General features: G+C 54.1%; 3 protein-coding genes across 3 annotated transcripts in view; 1 reads left to right on the plus strand and 2 right to left on the minus strand.

Moving 5' to 3' along the window:
- Positions 1-4,426: 4,426 nt before the first annotated feature.
- On the minus strand, positions 4,427-11,530 carry VOLCADRAFT_100230 (uncharacterized protein; the record flags this gene model as incomplete). Its single annotated transcript, XM_002958863.1, has 11 exons — positions 4,427-4,559; positions 4,847-4,916; positions 4,968-5,008; positions 5,490-5,655; positions 7,713-7,761; positions 8,011-8,100; positions 9,289-9,416; positions 9,937-10,039; positions 10,383-10,562; positions 10,698-10,850; positions 11,450-11,530. 11 exons carry the CDS (start codon positions 11,528-11,530, stop codon positions 4,427-4,429), a joined length of 1,194 nt encoding a protein of 397 aa, XP_002958909.1.
- Positions 11,531-14,316: 2,786 nt separating this feature from the next.
- VOLCADRAFT_108373 (uncharacterized protein) lies at positions 14,317-18,490 on the minus strand (the record flags this gene model as incomplete). The annotated part of the gene is made up of 8 exons (XM_002958864.1): positions 14,317-14,597; positions 15,335-15,399; positions 15,951-16,064; positions 16,385-16,492; positions 16,713-16,844; positions 17,116-17,178; positions 18,149-18,253; positions 18,362-18,490. 8 exons carry the CDS (start codon positions 18,488-18,490, stop codon positions 14,399-14,401), a joined length of 915 nt encoding a protein of 304 aa, XP_002958910.1. The 3' UTR covers positions 14,317-14,398.
- A 4,278-nt stretch (positions 18,491-22,768) lies between these two features.
- The window catches only part of VOLCADRAFT_108374 (uncharacterized protein), a gene marked incomplete at its 5' end in the record, with an annotated part of 7,654 nt that continues 6,331 nt past the window's right edge, over positions 22,769-24,091 (plus strand). The window contains 3 exons of the mRNA XM_002958847.1: positions 22,769-22,806; positions 23,100-23,451; positions 23,931-24,071. Coding sequence (XP_002958893.1) covers positions 22,769-22,806; positions 23,100-23,451; positions 23,931-24,071 — 531 coding nt within the window. The remainder of the gene's footprint in view (positions 22,807-23,099; positions 23,452-23,930; positions 24,072-24,091) is intronic.

The raw sequence follows: 24,091 nt of genomic DNA on the forward strand, positions 1-24,091 counted from the left end.
TAAGGCAAGGGGGCGCCAGCGAGGCCCGCCTGCCGGATGAGGCACACTTCTGTTGGCGCTGAGCTGGAGCCCCAGTAGCAGATCTGCAGCCCAGCCGAGTCAAACACTGTGATCGCAATGTTGAAAGCATGGGCAAAGACCGCCAGCTCCACATCGCCTGGCAGCAGCCGGTGCTGCTGTAGGGCTTCACCATATTGCGTCGCCGTGCAAGTGCTGGGGAGGCTGCTGGCATGGGCGTGTAGCACTTGAAAGCGCATCGACTCCCAAGACTCGGCAATGGCGGCCACCACGGTCGCCAGCAGAATGTCAGGCGCAGGCACATCAGTGGCGCCCGCGGCAATGAGGCCATGTCGCACGCAGTCCAAACACGTTGCGTGGGCATCGAGCGGCACGACAGCACAGTTGCTAATGTCGCTGCGAGCATATAGGGGCACCCGGAGATGGCCTGCATAGCAAGCATCAGCAGGGAGCCTCGTTATCAACATGATGCGTGTGGACTTGGATGTGGCTGTAAGCAGTGCCTTCAGAACAAGCCTCACTGTATTTCTGCGATGTGCTGCATAGCATGTCACACTCCGCGGATCACATGCTCACATTGGCACACACTTACCGGTGCTGCTGGATGGTTCGGCATTCCCAACGCGAACGACGGTTGGCTGTTCATCGATACGCATGGATGACATGTTGGTCGTACCGGTATCGCTGACGTCGCCACGCACGCAGCCATCGTGTGTATTCGCCACACGGACTTCTGCGGCACCCTGCACACCTGTCGATTGGGGTATTTTGCAGCAGACAGTTACGCAGCCATTGCAGCTGTACGCAATAGCAGCACATGCGCAGTGAGCCCCGTTCCCATGATGACACGCATTGACTTGTGGTGGCAGTCAGCAGTGCCTTCACAACCGCCCCAACAGCATTTCCGCAAATGCAGCACAGCCCGCGACACTCCGCAAATCACATGCCCACCCTGGCACGCGCTTACCTGTGCCGCGGGATGGCTCTACATTCCCTACGCTATCGCGGGCTGGTTGTGAATCGACGAGCATGGATGATGTGTCGGCGGTACCGGTCTCGGACACTGAGTCATGAACAGGATGGGCTGCACGAACGACAGTTGCACCATGCAGACCTGTCCAATAAGGTCATATGCAGCGGACGATTCAGCAGGCGATGTAGCTGTACTTGAACAGGCTTGGCGGTTGGAATACACTCGTCATCACACCAAGTCGCCAGGATAGGACATGTCATCAGTGTTCACGCTTACTTACTTACTGAAACAAGGCGGACTACTGTGAGCTATACCAGACAACAGGTCCTAAGCCACTGCCTCGACCTTTCCATCTTGCCTTACCCTGTAAACGCAGACCGACACCCGTCGACCAGAAGTGCGCCATGTCTTCATCTGCTGGCGCACATGCAAGCTTAGTGGACCAACTCATTTCATTCTCGGCTACCCTGCCAATGCGTACCTGATACGTTGGCAAAGTGGCAGAGTCGCTGCACCTCGGCTTGCGTGCGCACTGCGTAGGATGGTCGGCCACGCCGACCAAAGCTGCACGTGCGCAACTGCAGATGTTCCCGGTGGTTGTGCAGCAGGTCTTGAGCCTGCTGCTGGCTCAAGTCCATTCGGAGCTGCTGCAACACGGCTGCCGCAGGCACGGCCGTATGCGCAGCAAATAGTTGTTCCAGGTCAGCAGCACCGTCCATGTCGCCGACAAAACTCTGAAGCCCTTTTCTGTTTTTAAGTTTACTTGTGTTTTGGTATGTATTCTTGCGAACATTATATTTAGACACCACTTCCAACAAGGTGCTGTATACGTTGCGCTACCAAAGGCGCGACCGCTTACTTGCACAGCAGTGTCGTTTCGCTCGACGCTTTCTCTTCCTGCGGCCGTGCCTGAGCCAAGCCTTGCAAACTACGTTGCATGATTTTTTCCGTTCTTTTCATTGCGGCACAGGAGCCCCCCACATTTGCGGCCTGCATGCCGCGTGCGGCTGTGGCCAACAGCGCGACGGTCGCGCACCTCGTCCTTTCTTCGCCAAGGAAAATTATATACGCTTGTACAGGCGCATTTTGCGAATCGAAAGCGCGCATCCGCGCGGCAAAATTCGCTCCTGGCTTTTTTGGACGATGTACGAACCGTTTATTCGGCAGAGTACGACCGCTCACATTTGTGCGAGGGGCTGCTTAACAAGCACTCCACGTTGCTTGGATGCTTTAGCTAATGCCTAAAACGACAAAATATGCAATTGTCCTTGATAGTTCATAGCGTATAAAAAAAGTCAAGGCGCCCGGTTATCGTACTCATATTATCTAATCCCGCTCATCTCGCTCGCTAGCGAGCGGCAGGCAGCGCTGCCTGCCGCTGCTCACATTGAAGCTTGGCAATCATCATTTGGAAACAAGATGTGCGCCATGAATCTATATTTAGGACGCAATAGTGCAAACGCGCAAACACCATATGCGCATACATACGTAATTCCAGACGAAATCCAGACATTCAAAATCTACCCACGCATGTTAGATCGCGAACCAAACGACTTGCGACATCGGGCGACGGAGGAGGGTTCCTGATTGATGGGACATAGGTAGCATGCGGCCCATAGCGCGTGCATGCGTGTTCATGATTATTACAACTCACTTGTTTGGAGGATACTCCTCAGGCTATGCCCGCCTCTAAGGCTGAGTACGGCCTCGCATTGAGGTGTGAAGCCGATGAACAGTTGGACTACCAGGGCCAGGAGCAGTGTTGATGACGGCAAGCTGTTGCCCACCGGGGCCCGCCAAGTGGGCTTTCCCACGCCTCCTGCCGACCAACAGCGGGCATAAGCCACTGGCAGCAGCGGAAGACGCTGACCCCGCCGGAGTTCGATAGCAAGTTTGCCACCCATGTTATCAATACAAAGTAAATACGTATTGCACAGCGCGAACCTGCGCATGTATGAAGATGAAGCTAATTGTAGTCGGCGGCCGACTACTCCGCGGAGTAGTCGGCGTGAGCGCACGCACATTTTCCGACAACGAAATCAACGCCCACTTCTGGGCATCCATGGCAATACATGCTAAAGATCGCTCATATACATACAGCGATACAAACGCACTACTTACTTGCGTCTTTGATCTTGAATATGTATAGTTAGTCCGCAAAGTATGTGGGAGCTACGAAAGTGGCAGGCCTGCTGCTGCCCAGCTGCTGCTGCTGCTGCTGCTGCTGCTGCTGGGGACACAAGTCCGTTCTGAGCAACAAGTAACCTGTGTACGGGCAGGACTATAGCAAAAGATTGGGGAGGCAGGTGCTTGCTGCCTCGCTCCCTCGCAACATGTAGGAAGGCGCAAGTAGTTGATAAAAATCGGCGGGCTCGAGAAACCTTTATCAGCCATGCCGGCCAACGCCCACCACATTGCGGCCTCCCTTGACCTACAGCATGCTGGCTGGGCGCGCGGTTAGCTAACTATAGTTGGCTGCAACATGGCTAGCAAACATCATGTCGGGGCTAGGATGTTTATACGCAGCCTGAAAATCAGGAGAAGAATGCAATACTGCAAACTGAGCATACAGCTGTCGCGCCTTGCCCGTTGCTTTCTTGTCACAATCTTCGTGACAGCCAGGTCGTGACTTGCCCGTACCTAACTACCGTAACTGACATGTACGCAACCTAACCTGCCGGCAAAAGCCATATACATGCCTAGCCAATGACCTGTATTTGGATGTATCAACACAGGCAAGAGGCGCTCTATGTCGACGCGCGGGTTTGAAAAAAGTGATTGGCACAGTAATATTGTAGCTACTCTATTGAGGAATCTAGCATCTGGCTTAAGATTCATAGGTTGATGCTTCATGTATTTTTGATTTTATATAAAGCATGGGAACATCAGCAGACGGTTGTGGTGGATATTAAGAAAGGTAGATACATAGGTTTTTACGTCTGCGGCTGGAGTTTACGTTGCTAAGGTTTCTGGCAATAACGTTACCGATACGTTTTTACTGTTTATTGCTCTGCTGATGTATCAACTACGATGATAATGTTTTTACCATTGTTTAGGAGTTAAGTAGCAAGTAAATCATGGGATATTAAAGTTTCTGTCAATTTTCTATTTTCTTCTTCGAATTCTGCATATCTAGGCAGGAGAAGCCGCTAATATTAATGGGGATCAAAGCTAAATCGGATTCGACAAGCTCTAATAGTCGTTCTGTTTCTAAAACCACCTGTATCTACTATTACATGTGAATGACTTCCGTTAACCTATAATAGTTGCCACATGTTCAGATAAGGAGCTGCTGGTAGACGAATTATTAAAAAATCGACATGCTTTGCACATATGGTTACTTCTTTTTTCATATGTATGACCTTGGCTTGCATACCAATGCCTATTAAAGAGTGGTCAACACTCATTTACCTGAATTGTGATGTACGAGAAGAATCACCGATACGGGCCGCTGTCGATGATCATGATCAGGCGGTTTTCAATTATGCTTTGCACCTTTCTTGGGTATAAGCCCTTTATTAGCACTAGCTTGCTGTGGTTATTGGAATATAATGTTGGGTCGGCCCGCCTAGGTATGGGATCAGAGCGTGTAGGGACAAGCAAGCTCACCGTTGCACGTTGGTGACCAACGTGCATATGCACGCTTTTCATGCTTTTCGTCGACGATGCATCCCTAATGGCAACCGGGCATGCGCGCCCAGTCGTGCCTGATCGGTTTGCTATATCAGTATTGTCGGGAGACTGCCTTGGTGACACATACCACCAAGTGTAAAACACTCATCTTTAGGGAACAACACGTGAGTGGTGCATGTGGCTGATGGAGGCAACTGTGTATTCGTTGGGTGGGAGCTGCACGTGTTGACTAGGAGTGAGAGACCATGCCTTGCCTCGGGCTGCATTACGGTCTGTGTCAGCACTTCACTGCCTGCACACAGCAGCTGTTAGCCATGGGGAAGGCCGCTGCAAACAGCCGCACCTTGCAATGCCTGACTGAAAAGGTGGTCTTCGTTCCGCACGCTGCATTTGAACGAGTGGTCGCTAGCCGGAGTATGGCAGCTAGCCGCTGAAAAGGCGGCCTCTCAACATGCTGGCGGAGCGCTTTGGCGCTTATTTCAAATAAGCCTTATTACGGTCCCTCCTTATCACACGAGGGCGTCACCTGAAGGTGATAAGGTGAAACCTTTTTACTTTGACCATATAATGTGTCCTGTAGTATGTACTATAGCTATTATAGTGCATCAGCGGTCGCACCCCAGCACACATCAGTACCGGGCCAAATGAATCGTGTGTTCCACTGTGCAAAAGCCTTTTTCTAATCAGCCCCTCACAACCTGATAAATAACCCGACGTGCATGTCCTGGCCGACATATGCATGCGCTGTGGCCACTACCATTCATTCGGCATACTCCGCTGGATGCTAGTGGTCTGCGGGATCCACCATCAGGTATGTGCCCTGCAGGGCGGTCGCGCCGCGGCTGCCAAATCCCAATGCCCTCACCCTCTGGTCCAAGTTGCGTAGCGCCGCCACCCCGTCGGCCACTCTGCAAACCCAGCTATGGCCTCCAGAAACCGCGCCGCGTCCACTCCGCTGACGGCGCCACGCGACAGCGCCGTACGAATGTACGACATGTACGCTTCAGCGAAGGCACGGTCCATATACCGGCCTGCCCACGCGATGACGGCAGGGTCGCCTCAGTCGCCGTGACGGTCGTATGACCGATGCGGTCCCGCCATACCCGCATCCGTCCGAGCTGTCGCTGCCTCCCGCGCCCGCCGTACCGCCCACTGCACCGGGTAGCCGCCGGCGTCGCGTTGGGCCTCCTTCTTAAGAAAGGGTCCAAAGCCGCGCGGCACTAGTCGCGCCGTCGCGCCCAATGCCCGCGCCGCCAGATGAACCTAGCTAGTGGTATGTCTAGATATCTACGTTGTCGTAATTAGTTGCTAACTTGGCGTGGGTGAGAAGGATGCGTGTGCCCTGAAATATTCATTGGAAAGGTTTAGGCCTGACAGGCTGAAGGCCACGGTTGAAGATGCAGCCCCCCACATGTACAGATCCCTACTTTACAAAATCACACCGTGTACGGCAATTACCTTCCCTGCCATGCCAATCGCAACTGCTGCTGTACAACCGTTCTGAGGTTTTTGAGCAACCAAGCAACATCCGACATACGGCATACGATATACGACAGGCGGCTGGCAGAGGTTAAGGCCTGACTTCTGCTCCCAGCCGAACCGGGTTCAAATCCGCCTGCCGACCTCTCGGGTGTTTGAGAGGTGGCGAAAATGGGAGGTGGCCCGCCATCTTGTGGACGATGTAGGACGTGATAAAATCAACTTGCGAGCTGAACAAGAACTAAGTTGAGGCGCCGTTGATCCGCTAGATTTGGTTGGATGCTGGTGGTGAGTTGCCAAACTCAAAGAGTACACTCTGAAGTCGGATGGGGTGAATGGACTAGGGTGCCCCTCTAGCAGGGGAGAGCAGGGAATTGCCTCCAAGGGAAAGGGGGCCACTGGTGAAGCTTAACCACCCTGTAACAACATCAACAAGTGCAGGGGACTGCCTCGGGAAAGGGGGCCGCTGGTGAAGCTATACCACCCTGTAACAACATAACACATAACGTCTACAAATATGCGCTAAGCGTGTCCACCAGCATCTCAAGAGGCCTTTTCAGCGGCCAGCTACTACAATACATGGCAAGCACAACCAACAACCACACAATTCCTGCTTCGATGCGTGTGCACAGATAGATAGATAGATAGATAGATAGATAGATAGATAGATAGATAGATAGATAGATAGATAGATAGATAGATAGATAGATAGATAGATAGATAGGGTAGTTAGATAAGAGCTGTCGAGCTGCTATACCTCGTACCATCAATGGACTGAACTCTTCGACTGACGATTAAGGACGCACAAAGGATCATCAACCAAAAACATCACGAACTATGAGACGCAAAATCTGTGGCATATGATGACGCCGTTGAGCATTAGTCATATGTGCTACTATTGAAAGACTCATTATGCGTGCGTTGATAGATTTATAGATCATCGATGAGTGATATCATTCCCACCACATGTGCATGTGCATGTGCATGCACGCACTGCTGCGGCCGCAAATATATATTGTATGTACGCATGTAGCGCATTCACAGCATCACCATGCATGGCATGGAGCATGTTGCCGTTTCCGCCGCCTCCGCCGCTTCCACCATTCTTCTGTCTCTGACGACAGCGTCATCCCCCGTTTACTGTCGGTCCATCTAGACACACAAATGCATCACGGCGGACAACTACTGCCGCTGCTCTCGGTAACCTGTAAACTCATTTGGATTCATTTCCTGTCCTTGAATGCTAATACCACCTGCAGTACCACCACCTGCAGTACCACCTGCTGATCCACCTGCTGAACGACTTGGTGACCGTCCGATGGAGTGGACACACCAGCCGGAGGGCGGGTGTGATGTATAGACGATCGAATACTGTACAGACGACGTTGCCCCCACTACAGTGCTCCTGCCATTGCTGCCACCGCTTGTTGTCACCACTACTGCTAATATTGCCTGTTGCTGTTGTTGCCGTTACTACCGGCCGTTGCCGATACTGTTGTTGTTGCCGTTACTACCGGCCGTTGCCATCACCGTTGTTGTCGCTTTTGATATTGTCATTGCTGTTGTTGCCGTTGCTGATCACCGTTGCCGTTACTGTTGTTGTTCTTACGGGCCTGGTGCTGTCTGACCGCATGTTTCAGCCAGGGGTGTCGTAACAGCTGTACGGCAGTGGGTCGGTCGCCGGGACGCTCCGTCAGGGCGCAGCTGATGAAGTCCCGGCCCCCCGCCGACACGAAATGGGGAAAACACAGCTCCCGGGGGAAGGGGGGCCGACCACCGCCACCACCACCACCGCTGCTGCTGCTGCCTCCTGCGGCTCCTCCATGGCCGCTGAAGTCGCCGCTGTCGTAGTTGTTGTTGATGAAGGGCGGGAAGCCCACCAGCATCTCGTACGACAAAACCCCCACGCTCCACACGGCGGTGGAGTAGGCCAGCTCCGGGTCGTCCTTGTTGTCCTCGGGCAGCAGCTTGAGGGGGCAGCGCTCCACCTCGGGCGCCTGAGGGGTGAGAGGAAGTGCAGGGGGAGAAACCCGTGGAAAACACACATACACACACACATACATACAGTCAGGCAGTAGGTAGGTAGCCAGGCGGGCAGGTAAGCTAAGGAGGCAGTCAAACAGGCAGTCGAGTGTCGTACATCTTCGGGTTGGCAACAGCAGTAAAACCATTCAGGCATGTGGCCGTTGTGTAACTGTCTTTTCATATTGGAACCTTCACTAGCACTACAACTACAACTACTACAACTACTACAACTACTACAACTACTACAACTACTACAACTACTACAACTACTACAACTACTACAACTACTACAACTACTACCAGAATTGTCAGCACACGTGCAGGCATAAGGGGGAAAGTGTACGGCGGCGGGATACAATACCACGCTGATACAAATATCTTATCTCATTACGACAGGGGTGGGAACCCCCCCGGAGTGAGAATGGGCCAAGTACGAATGAATCCCCCAACGCCTAGAAGGTCTTCCTTCTTTAATTTTGACATCAGAAGAAAACATTTTTTCAAAAAAAAACATTTTCCCTCGGCGCCGGGGGTGCGAAAATGTTCATTGGAATAATGAATGACAGAAATAACAAGCTGTATGTGACCTGCAACCGAGGAGATATATTTATTAACCTTGGCCAAGGGCATGTACAGTAACGCCGCCAACCAACAAACCAACTGAATTAACAGCAGCTAGTCAACCACCAGTATCACGTACTCAGGCTGTGCGAATGTGCGATTAAATATTTGTCATCATCACGGCCGGCTGGGCACTCTCCCAACATCTCTCATGCCGGCTTCCTTCGATGCGGAAGGAAGAGAGACGGATACATGAATCGGACATCTACACACGCTATACCTTCGACGTAAAATAACCAATGAATACGTACGGCATCCGCATACCAAGCAGATAATAAATAACATTTCGTACAAACTAACACTCGCAATAGTGCGTGAACGCACCATGTACTCCACTGGTAGGTCCACGTACAGACGTACATGTACGGAATGTGCGGCGGCCGTGTACAACGAAGCGACGGTAGGCACAGTAGTTGCCAGGTGGTGGATTTGTACGGCACCAGGAGTTGTACGGCACCAGCAACGGCGGTGGCGGATGCAGGCAGAGGAGGACACGGGGATGTCGATACCGTTACGTCATCATCATTGTCGTGACGCACCGTGATACGTTGGTAGTTGGTAGTTGTAGTTGTAGTTTTGAGCAGTCCAACAACCCATGCAAGGGCCATGTGGGGGGGCGGTAATGGCGGCGGAGCGAAAGGTAGGAGACGAGGGAGACAGGTAAGGTCTGAGGGGAAAGGTGTGGGAAAGGAACTGCTGTCTGTCAATAGCACCGAAGGCAGCCGGGGGGGAAAGACGAGCCACGTGAACGAGTGAAGCTGCTGCCCCAGGGCAAAAGAGTGTACCAGGCGTTTAGGACTGACCAAAAGGCGTTCCCGGGGGGGCTGCGGTGCCAGGAAGGGAAGGCGGTGTGGCAAGTAGGCAAACAGACAGACAGACAGACAGACAGACAGACAGACAGACAGACAGACAGACAGACAGACAGACAGACAGACAGACAGGAAGGTAGGCCGGCAGGGGCGGAGGTGAAGGCCCAAATGGGTAGATAGCCCCGTAATTGGGGATGTCAGAAAGGATGTCAACCGCTAACGGTAATGGCACCAGCTCTACCGTTTTTTCCTAAAAAAGCACTGAAAAGCACTCCTTGACATACATACAAACATACACACGCTCATCATGACACGTTTGTACAACCGTCCACCCGCTCAGCCACACATACACACGCCACGCCAAGTCACGCCACGTACTTGTTCCCGTACGTGTGACTGCCCGCTCATGCACCATATTGATGGCGGCTCCGAAGTCCGCCAACCGCAGCTGCCAGTTGGTGGTGAGGAGCAGGTTCTCGGGCTGTGGGGGAGAGGGAAAGGGGGAGAGAGAGGAGCTGAGGGGGAGCCCTATGTTGTGAGAGGGTGCGGGTGGTATGGGAAGGGGGGCCCAACGATGGGGGGTTCGGGGAGAACCCTTAGGCACCGTGGCACACATCTTCGTGGAGGGTGTCCAAGCAGTTTTGGGAACGGCTTTTTCGTGGTGTAATATTTATTGGTAGCTGAAGTAAGGAAGGAGTGGTGGCGGTGCGTGAGAGGGCCCTGGGACCACCCCATCGGGTGTGGGTGTCGGCGCATTACTTGACAAGTACGGCACCCGTACATTATGTTTCAGGAATCCCGTATCATAATATATCTTTACGCACCTTTATGTCCCTGTGGCACACACCTTTGCCGTGCAAGTACGACAGGGCATCAAGTAGCGGCGCTAGCACCAGCACCCGCAGCTGGTCTTCACTCATACGGCAGTACGGCATGCTGGACCGTACGGCAAAGAGGTCCCCACACATCGCCCGCTCCAGGACCAGCACCAGACGATTGTCTTCCTGAAAAGCGCAAAACGAAACCGTTTAGGGACACGATGCCGTGCCTTATCTTTTAGGTTTGTCTACAGCTGTATAATATTTCCACTTCTAGACACAATATTACTATACTTTTGTCGTACAATGGGTTTACCGTACCTCAAAGACGCCGTACAGGGTGACTATGTTGTTGTGTTCCAGGTCTGTGTGTATGCGCACCTCCCGTACGAGGGTATGTACGGCATTGTGGGGCACCCGCGATATTAAATACACCTTGAGCACCACGGGAAGGCCGCTACGTCGACACACGGCCTTTCACGGCAGGGAAGGAGACAGGAGGGGGGTTGGAGGGGGCAGACGAACCACGTGAACGAGTGGAGCTGACGCCACGGGAAGACTGATGATGCGTCAGAAGTAAAGAAGGCAGAACTAACCAGTCGGCATTGTGAAGAAGAGGTCCTTGCAATAATGCAGCCATGACGATAGCGGAAAACTACCTGCCTAGTCGCCAAGACTATAATTAAGTGCGGAAAGAAAGCAGGAAAACCATCTGTAATATTCTAAAGGTACGGTGTAAAGGCGGCGAAGCGCGAAAACTGACGTGCGTTGAGAAAGAGGCCGTAGAAGGAGGACGTAAGCTGGAAAAAAATGTGTTCGCCAGCCTGGCAGCGGAATCGAGGAACCTGGACAGAACTGGCTGATAAGCTGCTGGTAATCAGCTGCTGGTGACATGCAAGTGCTCCTCCCAAACCCCCAACACGCCCCTGACCCGACCGACCCGAGGGGGGTTGGGGGGTTCGGGGGGAAATGCAGAGAAAGTGTTTTAGGGGAAACACAGGAGGCTTAAGCCCGCGTACAATCTGTTTCCTACGTACGTCCTACCGTCCCCACACACCCGCCCCAAAACACACCTTGTACACGCACGACACGTCGCCCTTGTACAACCGGCCCCCGATGACGTAATCCGATAACCGCCACAACGGTCGCCTCATGGATGCGGGGCTGCTGGAAGGTACGGCAAGCAACATGCGACTACTGCTGCCGCTACTGCTGTTGCTACTAGAATCGCTGTTGCTTGGACTGATGGAACTAATGGCTAACTGGCTTTGGGGGCTATCGGCGTTGGTGCGAATGGTGTTCGGGGGAGGGGAGGGTGAAGAGAGGATTGAGGCCGATGCCACAGATTCCACGGCTGCCGAAGTCGCCGAAGACATCAAAGAAGCTGGACAGGCCATTCTTGGCGCCGCTGTTGTCGCCGCCTCGGCCAATATGATACTTGAATACCTTTCAGCATTCGCTGTAGCAGTAGCAGCAGTTGTAACAGCAATAGCAGCTGTCGGTGCGTCTGGCGCTTGATTTGTAACTGGGGCCGCCACAGCGTTTTGTCCGCTGTAGGGTGAGCGTCGTGCAGTGGCTGCGGGGGAGACTGAAGCCGAAATTGGGCTCGTACCGGCAGATGTAGCATCCAATTTAGCATTGGATTTGGATTTAGCATTGGGCAGGAACCAAAGGCTTTTGAGGAGGTGGAGGAGCGGTGGCGAAGCGTTAAAGCTGCAGGTGGGCGTGGCCTTCCCAGCCGGGGACTGCGCGTCGGCCGACAAAGGATGAGGAACAGCGCGGTTGTCAGAAGCAGAAATATCACGCTCAGTGACTGTAACAGCAGATATTGAGTGTTGAGTTCCCTGCGGTCCAACGCTGTTGGCAATAGCGCCTGTGGAGAACGGCGGCACGCAAAGGTCGACATTGGGCACAGCTGAGAGCGCAGAAGTGGACTCCGATGGTGCCAGATTTCGCGAAGTAGAACGTGTTAAGATGCGTTTTGGAAAGGACCGCACTGGGTTGCAAACTTGCGCCTCGTGCATGAGCAATGGCATGCTCGTTGTGTGACGAGGGAGCGCCTTTGATGCTGGTGATGTGCTGGATCCTTGTAGGGATGTCTGATCCTCTTGTTGGGCGGCAGCAGCAGCTGCTAAGCTTTCTGGCGGAGCGCTTGGACTTCCCTGCGAGTCCCGAAGCAGGGATGAGCTCCGCGCGATCGATCGTCGCAGATATGACATAATTGTGTTCGCCCTGCTTTGGGACAAGTCCTCAGAATAGCACCCATGGACACAGGAGTCTGGTTTTCGATTCGCTGGGCCAGCTGTTTGCGTCATATCTCGTCGTGTAACCCCTTAATATTGCCCTATTGTGAGTTTGTTATACAATGTTCTCTTCATCGGATGCCTCAAGGTTGGTATTTAGATTCCTCCACGAACGTTGCGGCGGGCACAAGTTGCAAACACCTGATGTAGGTATTTGCGAATCCCATAGGCTAGATTTGTCAAGTAAAAAAGGCTGATATAAATCACAACATTTTGAGAGTTAAGAGCTACATTTAGCCCTGCTTATGATACACGGATCCATTACGGCATGACAAATACGTACCGACACGTCACAATCCACAATGTTATCCCTAGGCCATCGTATATACAAGCGATACGCCAGACGCAAAATCATTAGGATGTTGAAGCGCCGTTGATTATAGCAGTTGACTTGAATGTGTACGAGTAGTTGGGATACCGGCGAATCTCCTAAATCTTGGATAAATCCTACAGAAATCAATTCGACGTGCCCAAACCAGTAGCTACGAGCATAGGACATAAATAACTGAAAGTAGTCGTGCAAACCATTTCAGGCGATGACGCTGAGCGACCGCCTAAGCAAACTGTAAACGCCAGGTCTGACCAGGCCAAGCCGCACGTCGGCCATAACCAAGATCATCTCACGGTGCTAAAACCCTTTGGATAGACATATTTTTAATCACTCCCCCGCCCTTGCACATAATGGCCCAAACGCTGGATTGCCGGTACCACTTACCATGCCGGGCCAAATCAGTGTCCATGTCAGTGTCACTTTCTTTAGCTACCGATACATATCGCAATTTGCCGGTACCAACAGTCCTCGGCTCTGCTGCTATTGTCTGTGCCGCTGTTACCCACAACACGATTTTTCCAAATTCGCCGTACACGCAGTAATTTAAAAGGAATCAATCCCTTTCATGAAATAAATCGGGGTTTGAGGCCCTATCCGGGTAAAGGAGCGGATTTACGTCCGGCTGGCCGCACATATTCATAACTTCGGCGAGGAAGCCTTCGTCCGCCAAAGCACCGGCTCAAACGTGGGGGGGATGGAAGGGATAGTCCTTGGAATTTAGAACACCCCGCTCGCCTCCCGAAGGTCATGGGAATACTAGGAGCTATCCTGACCTGAGGCCAGACACGGCGAATATTAGGTGCGCTACTACGAAGGTTTGTCGTCGCGGGGAATCACCAAAGGCCCAGGGCCCGGCTTTGCACATAACTTTGCAACCTATCGTTGGTCTGGAAGGGCTGAGCCCCCCGAGTGCCCCACAGTTAAGAAATCACTTAGTTCACCAGCCTGGCTGAGGAAATCATGCCTTGGTTTGGAATCATATCGATCCTTTTCCCCCTAAAAACACATTAACGCTGCGTACATGCTACTGCTGCCGTCCACGCGCCAGGGTATCGCTGCTGCCAATGGCGGCGCTGCTGCAATTGCCCATGAGCATCTTCCCTGCCCCCCCTTGCTACTATCACAGCTGCTACAGCGTATCATCATAACCAATACGCCACTCCAGTGCAGCTACAGAACGGCTGCTACAGCACACCGCCGCCCTTGCACCGCTGCCGCTGCCGTCTCAGCTTGTTGTGTTTCTTAAACTAAAACACTACAGCGCTGCCATGGAATAGTGCATCGCTGTAGTGACCCGGCGGCCGCCGGCGCACTGCCGAGACGGGACTCCTGCCACTGCATCGCCGTGTGCTACAGCGCCTGCCGCTGCTACTGCTACAGCACTGTTGCTACTGCCGCTGGCGTTTGTGTTTTTCAATGTACCTCTCCCACCGCGAGTGGTCCAGCTCCTCCAAGCTGTCCAGGGGGGCTATGGCCGCCAGGTACGCCATAAGGCCCAGCAGCTCCCTGTCCGACCCACGGGTCAGGTGGGCCTTACGGAAGGGCCTGATCACCAGGCCCTGCTGAGGGTTCATGATGTAGTTGCGCCTGGCAGGGGCAGGGGCAGGAAGAGGAGGAGGAGGAGGTTGCCGCTTACTTTGTTTCAATCTGTATATCATAAATATGCCGATGACGATTATCACAGTGCCGTACGTAAGGTCGGTAGTGTCCCAACTACACGTCGAGGGGTCGGGGGGGAATAGGCGGGGCTGTCTGGAAGGGGGCGCCAGTTTTGGTGGATGGCAGGATGGCAGAATCAATCAGCGGAATCTGTCGCGGGATGCTCCAACCCGTTAACATTCATTTACATCCCCAAGTGCACATTCCTCCTGTTGCTGTTCCCTTTTGGTGCTTCTGATGCGCTTCTGATGCTGCTGCTCCCTTCTGCCAGTTCCGCACCTCGATACGGAGGATGCGGAGCTTTACAACAGCTGACATCCTGCTGCAGTATCCACCCACTCCTAAGCAGCCATCCCATCCCTCGCACTACAACTACTCAACCAGCTCCCTACTAATTCCGATTTGTCAAAATCTCCCTCCGTTTCCCCCTTCCCCATCCCCTGCTGAGATCTACAGTCCTCCAGGCCCCCCCCAACTCCCACATCACCCCCTTCACCCCTCCCCTTCACCCCTTCACCCCTCTCCTCCTGCCATATCACGACTTCAGAAAAGTACTACCGATCGGTGGATGCAGACCCCGTGACATGCCCAGAACACTACACCTTCCCCCCCAAACCACCCCACCACCCCCTCCACCCCCCCAACCCCAAGTGCCACCAACCCACTTAAGGTCATCCAACATGATGGTGTTGGCTTCAGTGTACTGTCCGGGAAACTTCTCCCAAATGAACTGCAGTGTACGACAATGTACGGCAACAGAAATGGGTCAGCAAGCGGGAGCCGCGTGTATAGGGTGTCGGGGATTGGGTAAAAGGTACCGGCAGCAACATCAATGGCAGCTGCACTACCACCAGCACTACCAGCCACGCAGGCTCAAGGCCTCAATAGGCAGGCTGCCCCACAATGCATATGGTCCTATGGCTTTCCATTCCACGTGGGTCGCGGATGATGTCCCGTACAGGACCGCTTCCCGTGACGGTCCCCCCAACACCACCACCCCTCCTGGTGGGCCTCTGCGGATTGCTTCCAGTAGCGGCTGCTGCTGCTGCGGGGCCGGGAGCGGTTGGATAGTAATGCCGTGCTAGGTGAGTTCATTGGGTTGATGCCTTGCTCGGCCTTGCTCCTTATGTCAAGGTTTTCATCATCACGCCGCTGGAAACCGTTTTACAATTCGTCAAGGTTCGTTAGGATAGCATAACCCTATGCGCTTTTCCGAGACGCCGCTGCCGTTACTTGCGTATAAATGCCGTGCGCATGAGACCGCCACAACCGCCGCCGTACCTGTAGCGGTTTGCAGTCGAATACGCCGTATTTTTCTGTATGTACGGTAACCATAGCGGTGTGGTCCAGCAGGCAAACGATGTTGTAGGCTGGGTTGCCCAGAACGCCCAACTCCTGATTGGTTAGTTGTCGTTAACAGTGGTTCGTTGGTTAACTGTTGATCAGTTGGTCGCGGTTGTGTGCGGACCCGCATGGGGATGGTAAGACCTGTTGTCTACGGCGCTTGCCACACGCTGTTGGTGGAAGTTGTTTACATACATACATACATACATACATACATACATACATACATACATACATACATACATACATACATAGTCCCAAACTGTGACTTCGCGCAACTGTGCACATGCCGTACACGTTAACATAAATTGTACGATATTGTACATAAACCGTGTGTGTAACAACCCCAACCTCATCGCACAGTACCGCACCTTCATCTTAACCTCCACCCACTTTTTACTGGTGGCTGACCAGATAATTATGTCGTACGATTCGTACGCTGACGTCAGGAACTCGTGAAGGTACGGCCGTGCGAGCTCCTGCCAAAGGTGATGGCCCAGGCCACTGAAACGCTCAGCCAACAATACCGTAAAATGTAATTGACAATTAAGTAACTTTACCATCCACAAAGAACACAGCTGAGAAAGGCCCAAGCACTTCTGCACCACCCATTCAAGAGCAACCCACCCGCCACCCAACCCACCGCGACCCTGAGCACTCCCCCTCCCCCCTCCCCCCCCTAGCCCACCCACAACCCACCTCGGGCCGCTCTGCCGTAGACCCCAGGTCAAATATGGTGTAGTCGATATCTATGACCAGGCACTTCTTGCCCGGGCGAGGTGGGGACAGAATCTTAACTTCCACACTCTTCAACCGCCGAGCCAACTTATCCTGCGAGGTGTGCGAGGTGTGAGGGGTTGAAAGGTGGGCGTGAGGTGAGCGTGTGCATGTTGAAGGTCTGTGGGCCCCTAGCTCCCTCCCAGTCCCCACCCACGACCCACTCCCCCACCTACCGGTAACTCCCCTACCCGGGATGCACCGAAGCGAAACGAGGACTGTCGTACCGCCAGTATGCCCCGAACGCTGCATATGTCCCTCACCCGCATTCCTCCTCCTGGCCCGAACAGCCCACCCGCCACGGGTCCCCCCCTACTACCTGCACCTCCGGTCGGTCCTGGACGGCGATGTTCGCCACTGACTCGTCCGCCCCAATGTCGAAGTCGTCCTGTGTCGGGTGGTGGGGGGCCCACGGCAGTTGGCAGTTGGAAACCATTTGAAGGGCCCCGGCAGGTGGGAGCCATCGCATGCAAAAAGGAAAATGTGAGGACGTGAGGTGGGAGGTGAGAGGTAGGAGTTGGGAGGTAGGAGTTGGGAGGTAGGAGCTGGGAGGTAGGAGCTGGGAGGTAGGAGCTGGGAGGTAGGAGTTGGGAGGTAGGAGCTGGGAGTTGGGAAGAGAAAAAAGACGACCGCCGATGGGGAATCCCTCGGCAGGGGCCAAGCAGGGGAGGGTGGGAGGGTGTGGGGGGGGGGCTTCCAGGACGTCCCGGAGGAGGGAGATAACAGAATAGGGGGTTTAGGAGACGGAGACGGAATGAGTGGACAGGCGGGTTTTGAAAGGAACGGAAAGGAAAGGAAACAGAGCCAAGGGGAAACTGGGTTTCTGAGGGGGGAATGGGGCCCCCATCTCCATAAGCCCCACCTCACCTGCATCTCGGGAGCCGCTTCCGCCTCTTTGACGGTGGCGACTATGGCCGCTTCCGGTGTACTGCAAAAAGGAAAACGTTGGGTGCCAAGTAAGAGCTGTAAGAGCAAAGGATGGGTGGGGTGCGGGATTTGGGTTTACAGGTAGCATTGCAGCCCAGGATAATTTGGTCGTTGTGTTGGACAGGTGGTTTGGAGTCTGGGGATCTGGGGACACAATGCGAAGCGTGGAGGTGAGGTCTTGTTCTGCGTGGCCAGAGGAATGCAGTGAGGCAGAGTTTTTCACAAGACGGGCAGGAAGTGAAGTTATTTCTAGCTCAATGACAAGTATTCGTGCGCCGTACGTTATCAGCATCTAAGGAAGCGCTAAATATCCTAATTGAGGTCCAGGGACGTGGGGGAGTGGACGACTCCTGTGCCGTACTCGTGCATTCGCACGAAGTCCTCTGAAGATCTGCAGCGCAGCGGGAGGAGGAGCTTTTAGCTTATGTGACCACGCACCCCATCATCATGAACTTGACGTTGGGCTTGATCTGAAGCTCCCCAACCGAAGATTCATCTGTCGCCTGCTTCCCATCCTTGGTCTTGAGCCCCAGAATCTGCCAATCAAGGCCAAAGTAGATTTTATGTCTGCCTTTACATGAAGTCCAGAGGCTGACGTGGTGTATCAGGTCCCTCCATACTGGACCGAACCAGTTTCCCTTCACCTTTTGCCGCTTTGCAAGTACGTTCGTCTCGCTTTCAAGCTTATGCTTTAGCTGCAGTACCGTTTCTGTGGGATCCAGCTTGACGACAAACTCCTTTCCGCTCCATTTGATGCCGATTTCTACCGACATCCCTCACCGCCCAACGAGTAGTGTCTATGTGCAGGTTAACTAGCTGTGGCGAAAGTAAATACAGGATAGAATGGACTGAAGTCGAACTAGTCCTTCAAATTTGAAGCGAGATTAGCAAAGGTCTGAGGACTATAGCGCCATGTCCCCCTTCGTAAGGCACCATAAGTAAAGATGTGACCTTTACAGAAAATTGGCTGTCGATTGTGTATCGGAATAACAAAACTTGCAAAACATGCCAATCCAACCGAAACAACTGTGCTGGCGGGAAGGCCGAAAGCCAACAAGCCATGACTTCTTACGGGCAAATCCAATACGTACACAATACCGTCTCTCACATCTCGTCCTATACTCCCACACTCCTACAATAAGAGGCGGATAATGCCCGTCTTCGCGCACTTTGCGCTGCTTTTCGTGCTTTGCAGGCTAGCAGATGCTTGGCACCCAGCACGATGTTGTCAACTGTCCGAGAAGGACATGCAACTAAACGACCAGCCAAAAATTCGAAAAAAACGAATTATTCAGGGAAATTATCAAAACATCCAACATTTACCGTTAACTATGCACTAAACATCCAACCGATGAAAAATAAACATGCTCCTAACGCCCTTCAGCCCAGACATCCCAAAACTCACCTAGTTCGCCCACCGCTTGGCAGCAGAGGGCACCTGCAGGGTGTTCGTTGCGTTGCATAGCAACCTCCTGCACAGTCGCCGTTTCAGACCAATTCATAAAGCAGACGCAACACACACACACACACACACACAAACACACACACACACACACACACACACACAGAAACCTGCACACACGATTGGATACATTGGTACTGTTCTCTGGACGTTCTGATATAGGTAGCCGTGGCCCACAGTTTTTGCACCCCTTTGCCCACAATTTAGGACAGCTCAAGCAAACAACTAACCTGTTGTCATACCCTCCTATCACGGAACCAACCGATTGGGCGATGGTAAATCTCCACCAGCCCCCCTTTCCCCCCTTTCCCTCTTTTCCCTGGGCCGCCTCCCCCTTGCGTTCCCCACCCTTGCCCCCATCCGACCCCTTTTTAGAAGGGGCTCCACTTCCCTGCCTGTCACAATTCTCGTCATACAAAACCCCTATCTATGACAGTTCCACCACCATTTCCTACATTCCACCTCTGCAAACAGGTTCCACCTTGAGGTAGCATATCAAGCATATCAAGCATATCAAGCATATCAAGCAGGTATATAGTCCCTCCCTCCACACCAGACACCGCCTGTGTCCGTTCTCTAGCACCCCGCCGCCAACACCCTCCCTTCAACCCTGGTGGCCATTTTCATCGTCCTGGTCACCTCCACACCTCTCAATCCGCCAAGTCCCCTATAAACCCACCATCGCACCACAGCTGCCGCCGCCGCGGCGGCGGCGGCGGCGGCGGCGGTAGCGGCGTTGACGGCCGAATCGTACCGCTGCTGCCATTTTTCCATCAACACTATTCTTGTCATCCTCGTTTTGGTTTTGGTGCCCAACGGCATTGGCGACGCCGGCAGGTTTCCGGCCGCCGCCGCCGCCATCGGCGGTGCCGTCATTGCCATTACACCCATCACGGCCGATAACAACGGCGGCGGCCGCGGCGGCGGCGGCCGCTGGTCTTGATGTAGCAGCTCTTGGTGTTGTTGCCTGATTAGGATTTTGAAGTTGGAGCTGCTCTAGGTGCACCCCAAGGGCCAGCTGTCGTGCCCTTTTGAAATATTCGAAATTGAATAGGAAAACGCGGGGTGAAGAAATGGCGGGAGCGATGTGTGGATGTATCGGTGTGAGCATACGGACCATCCTTGCGGGCTGAATATAAAGCCTGTGATGGAGGAGTGCCGTACATGTACGGATGCGATGACTATTCATGCGTTACTGTCAGTAAGTGGTGATTTTGGAAGGTAATGTACGACAAATACATATGTGCCTTGCCTGGCCACGGGAGCTTATGTGGTGCTATGTACGACTCACGAGGGCAGTACGGCAAGCAGTGACCTCCCCAGCCGCACATCATAGAGCCGTAGCCGTCGCAGCTTCCACCTCACCCCTCCTTCCTTATCTGGCTGCTGTTGCTGCTGGCCCCCAGATTTCCCCTGTGTGGGTGCGTGTGCATGGGCGCGACGAGGACATGTCCGTTGCAGTACATGTGTACGATGTACGACGGGTGGGGAATGAGAAGGGTGTGGTTGCGGGGTGAGGAGACCTTTTCGCTACACGTGTGCATTTTTGTGTGTATGTATGTAAGTGTGTAGGCGTCAAGACCGATGATGAGAAGACCAATATCTTCATCCCGCTTTGGTACGACATGCGTTACCTCGAGGCGGCGCAGTTGCGGCAAAGGGACCGCCAGCATGGATACGACAACATCACGTGCTGCCGCCGCCGCCGCCGCCGCCGCCGCTGGCGGCGGCGGAGGCGGCGATGCCATCCCCAGCCCCAACCCTGCCGCCGCCGCATTGTCGCTGATCAGGCTTGCCGGCGTCCCGTACAGCGCTCCAACCCTGGGCTAATGGCAACAGATTCTGCATGATGCCGCTGAGCCGTACTCGCTGTCGCCGCCAGTGATGCTCGGAAATAAGCCGTAATCTCCCGTACAGGTTGCTGCTGTACGTCAGTGGCGGCAGAGAACCCTGGCCATGGCGGTTGACGTCCAGGGGAATCCTCCGTACACTGCAGTACGAGCTCCTGGATGAAGGGGTACGCAGTCGCCAGCTGCACCGGGAGCGCTCATGCAGAAAATTGTACGGCGGACCGAGCACCCGTACAGTACGAGCCACTGTGCCTAGCTCGCTGAATAGGTTCCGAGTACTACTAACGTCATGGTTCCCGCCGCCGCCGTCACGATACTCAAGGCCGCCGCCGCTGCTACTGCCGTCACCGCCACCACCACCGCCGCTGCCGCTGCTACTGCCGCCGCCGCCGCCGCCGCCAGTCACCTCAGGGAGGCGTCCACGTCAGCTAAGGAACGTCTTGCGCCAGGGGCAATCCATGACCGGAATGTATTGAAATGCTGGAGAACTCCTGTGTCGTACGGCTCAGAGTACGGCATATAAGCGCCAGGGCGAGAACTGGAGTCCAGAAATTGCTGCTGCCCTAGAGGCCGCGCAGTCTGTATGTCCAGAACCTGCAACACTCGAATGGTCGGAGCAGAACACATTCACAAAAATATCAAGACGGAAGCAGGGGCCCATCGTGGCGGTCGCGACGGCTGCTGTAGCGCCATGCCGTACAGCAAGCTTATTACCTGGACGATTTTCGCACGCGAAAGGTGACGGAGATAGGACCGGTGAAGGTGTCGTGCAAGGCACGGCACGGCGTCGGCGTCAGCGACGGTGGTGCTGGACAACTTTACTTTGCTGGAACTAAAGGCGCCTGCGGCAACGGACTGCGGCCGCCGCGACGGCGACACGTACGGCTCTGAGTCTACCAGCCGCCGCAGCGGCGTCGGCGGCAGCGGCGGCGCGCAGGGCGACATTTAACTGCAGGTCACGCACACAGGCGGCATGAGACGAAGTGCCGAGCGCTCTGCGCGGCTGAGCTGCAGCCATATTGCGGCTCGGATACAGTCAGGGTGGCAATACGCGCTGCAGTAGTCTGTGCCGACGGCGCGGATTGTGCTGAAGGCGTTGACCCTAAACGTGAAATCCAGTGCAGGAAAGGGCTCTGATGTAGACCTCGGGAAAAAAGCAAGTAGACATGCATGGGACCGCGATAGGCAGGCCTGTTAGTTGGAGATCATCATTATAGAATAGCGTCTCGAGAGGTTCAGTTATCCGTTATTGGGTACTGACGCTTCCCGTTGCGATAGAATATTGATGGGGCTTCGCTCCGAAGCCGCAACGAACTTTGTAAGAAGCAGAATTTTATTAAGGTTACGATAACAATAATTGAGTCGCAACCTTCCGACATTGTACGCAGATCCTCATGACGCGCAGGACAATAGTTCCATTAATTCACGGCTGTCCAGCCGACTTCCGTCCTTACAAAATCAGTATTGACGTTGGTTCATGTTCACAATGTTTTTAGGACATTCTATGTTCCGCATTTGTCTGGTATAACCAGTTGCGTTGGACATACACGAATTTCGTGTCGGCTGCGAGACACTGACTTGCACAACCTTAAATTCTAACAGGCAAAAAAACTCATAAAAAGCATGCCTGAGATCAAATCCATGCTAATATGTAACGCAACATATTAACGTGGAAACGTCGGCGGTTAGAGCAAGCATGGCCGTCTCAACGATTTGACGTTGACCGGCTGAGTGCAGTTATGGCCTTCACCAAAGCTCCCCCTGGTGCAGTCACACGGTAAGTCTAACGTCTGTGACGGCGCATACTCAAACAGCGGGGTGAGCTTCGCGATTCGGGCACCTTCCAAGATTGCTCCCTGCTAGCGACTCGCAACAACCCCCCCAGAACTGGCAATTTGGAGCCATGACTCTCCCCCACGCAAACCCCCCCTCCCACTCTTCCAAGCCCTTTAAGTCTACCTCACTCTCATTATCTCCCTCGCCGCCGCTTCCAACTCCCGCACCACACCGATCCCGCTAACCCCCTGCCATCCCGCCTCCCTCATCCTAACCCCGCCCTTTCTTCCCAAGCTACCTCTGGGTTGGCGGCGTGTACGGCATGTCCGTACATCATCTTGCCGAACTCTTCGCACCGTACGGCAATCCAACGGTGGTTCTACCCGAGAGCGGCGAGAACAGCCGTGCTCGCAGTCGTCGTCCCCCTCCCCCACCATCCCAACAACAGCAGCAACAACAACAGCAACAAGAGGAAGAACACCAGCAACACCAGCAGCAAGTACTAGGTGGTTACCACGCCTTCCTCGCATTCGAGGCGGAGGGTGATGCGGCGGCGGCAGTGGCGGCGGTTCCCCGGGATACCCCCTGGCCGGCGGCGGGGGGACGGAAGTTGGTGCTCACATACGCAGACATGCGGCGGGACAAGGTGCGCGTGTGTATGCGTGTGTGTGTGTGTGTGTGTGTTAACGAAGGGGTGTTGCGCTGCTGCTGCTGATGATAGTGATATACGATGATGAATGATGATGATGATGATGAACGATGATGATGATGATAAACGATGATGATGATGATAAACGATGTGTGGTTCTGGTGCGTCGGAAGGTTCTGGAAGGTCAATGCAGTGCGATGTTCTGGGGTGGCAGTGGTGGCAGTGGTGGCTAGCGGGGGGCCGGGTGAGCGGGTGAGCGGGTATGACTCCGGACTTTGGGGGCTTGTATGGGGGTTAACCCTTCCCTCCCCCTTCCCCCCCCCCTCCCCCTCCCCCTCCCCACCCGCCTACGTAACCTCTCGTCCTCCGCCTCCCCCACCCCCGTCCACATCCCTACTCCCCTCCTCACACACATAGAGCCAACCTTTCTTTTTCCCTCCGGCCTCACTCCCCCCCACTTCCCCACTTCCGTACAGCGGCCCGTGCCCAGGTCCGTGAGCACGAGTGCGGATGATTTGGGTATTCCCGGACTCGGCTTGTTGGAGGAGTTCGTGACGGAGGAGGAGGAGCTACGGCTGCTGGCGGCCGTCCTGGGGGCGGCGGGGGAGGGGGGGGAGGTTGGGGGGAAGGGGGAGGG

Source organism: Volvox carteri (assembly GCF_000143455.1).
Source record: "Volvox carteri f. nagariensis unplaced genomic scaffold VOLCAscaffold_109, whole genome shotgun sequence".
Classification (NCBI taxonomy): Eukaryota; Viridiplantae; Chlorophyta; class Chlorophyceae; order Chlamydomonadales; family Volvocaceae; genus Volvox; species Volvox carteri.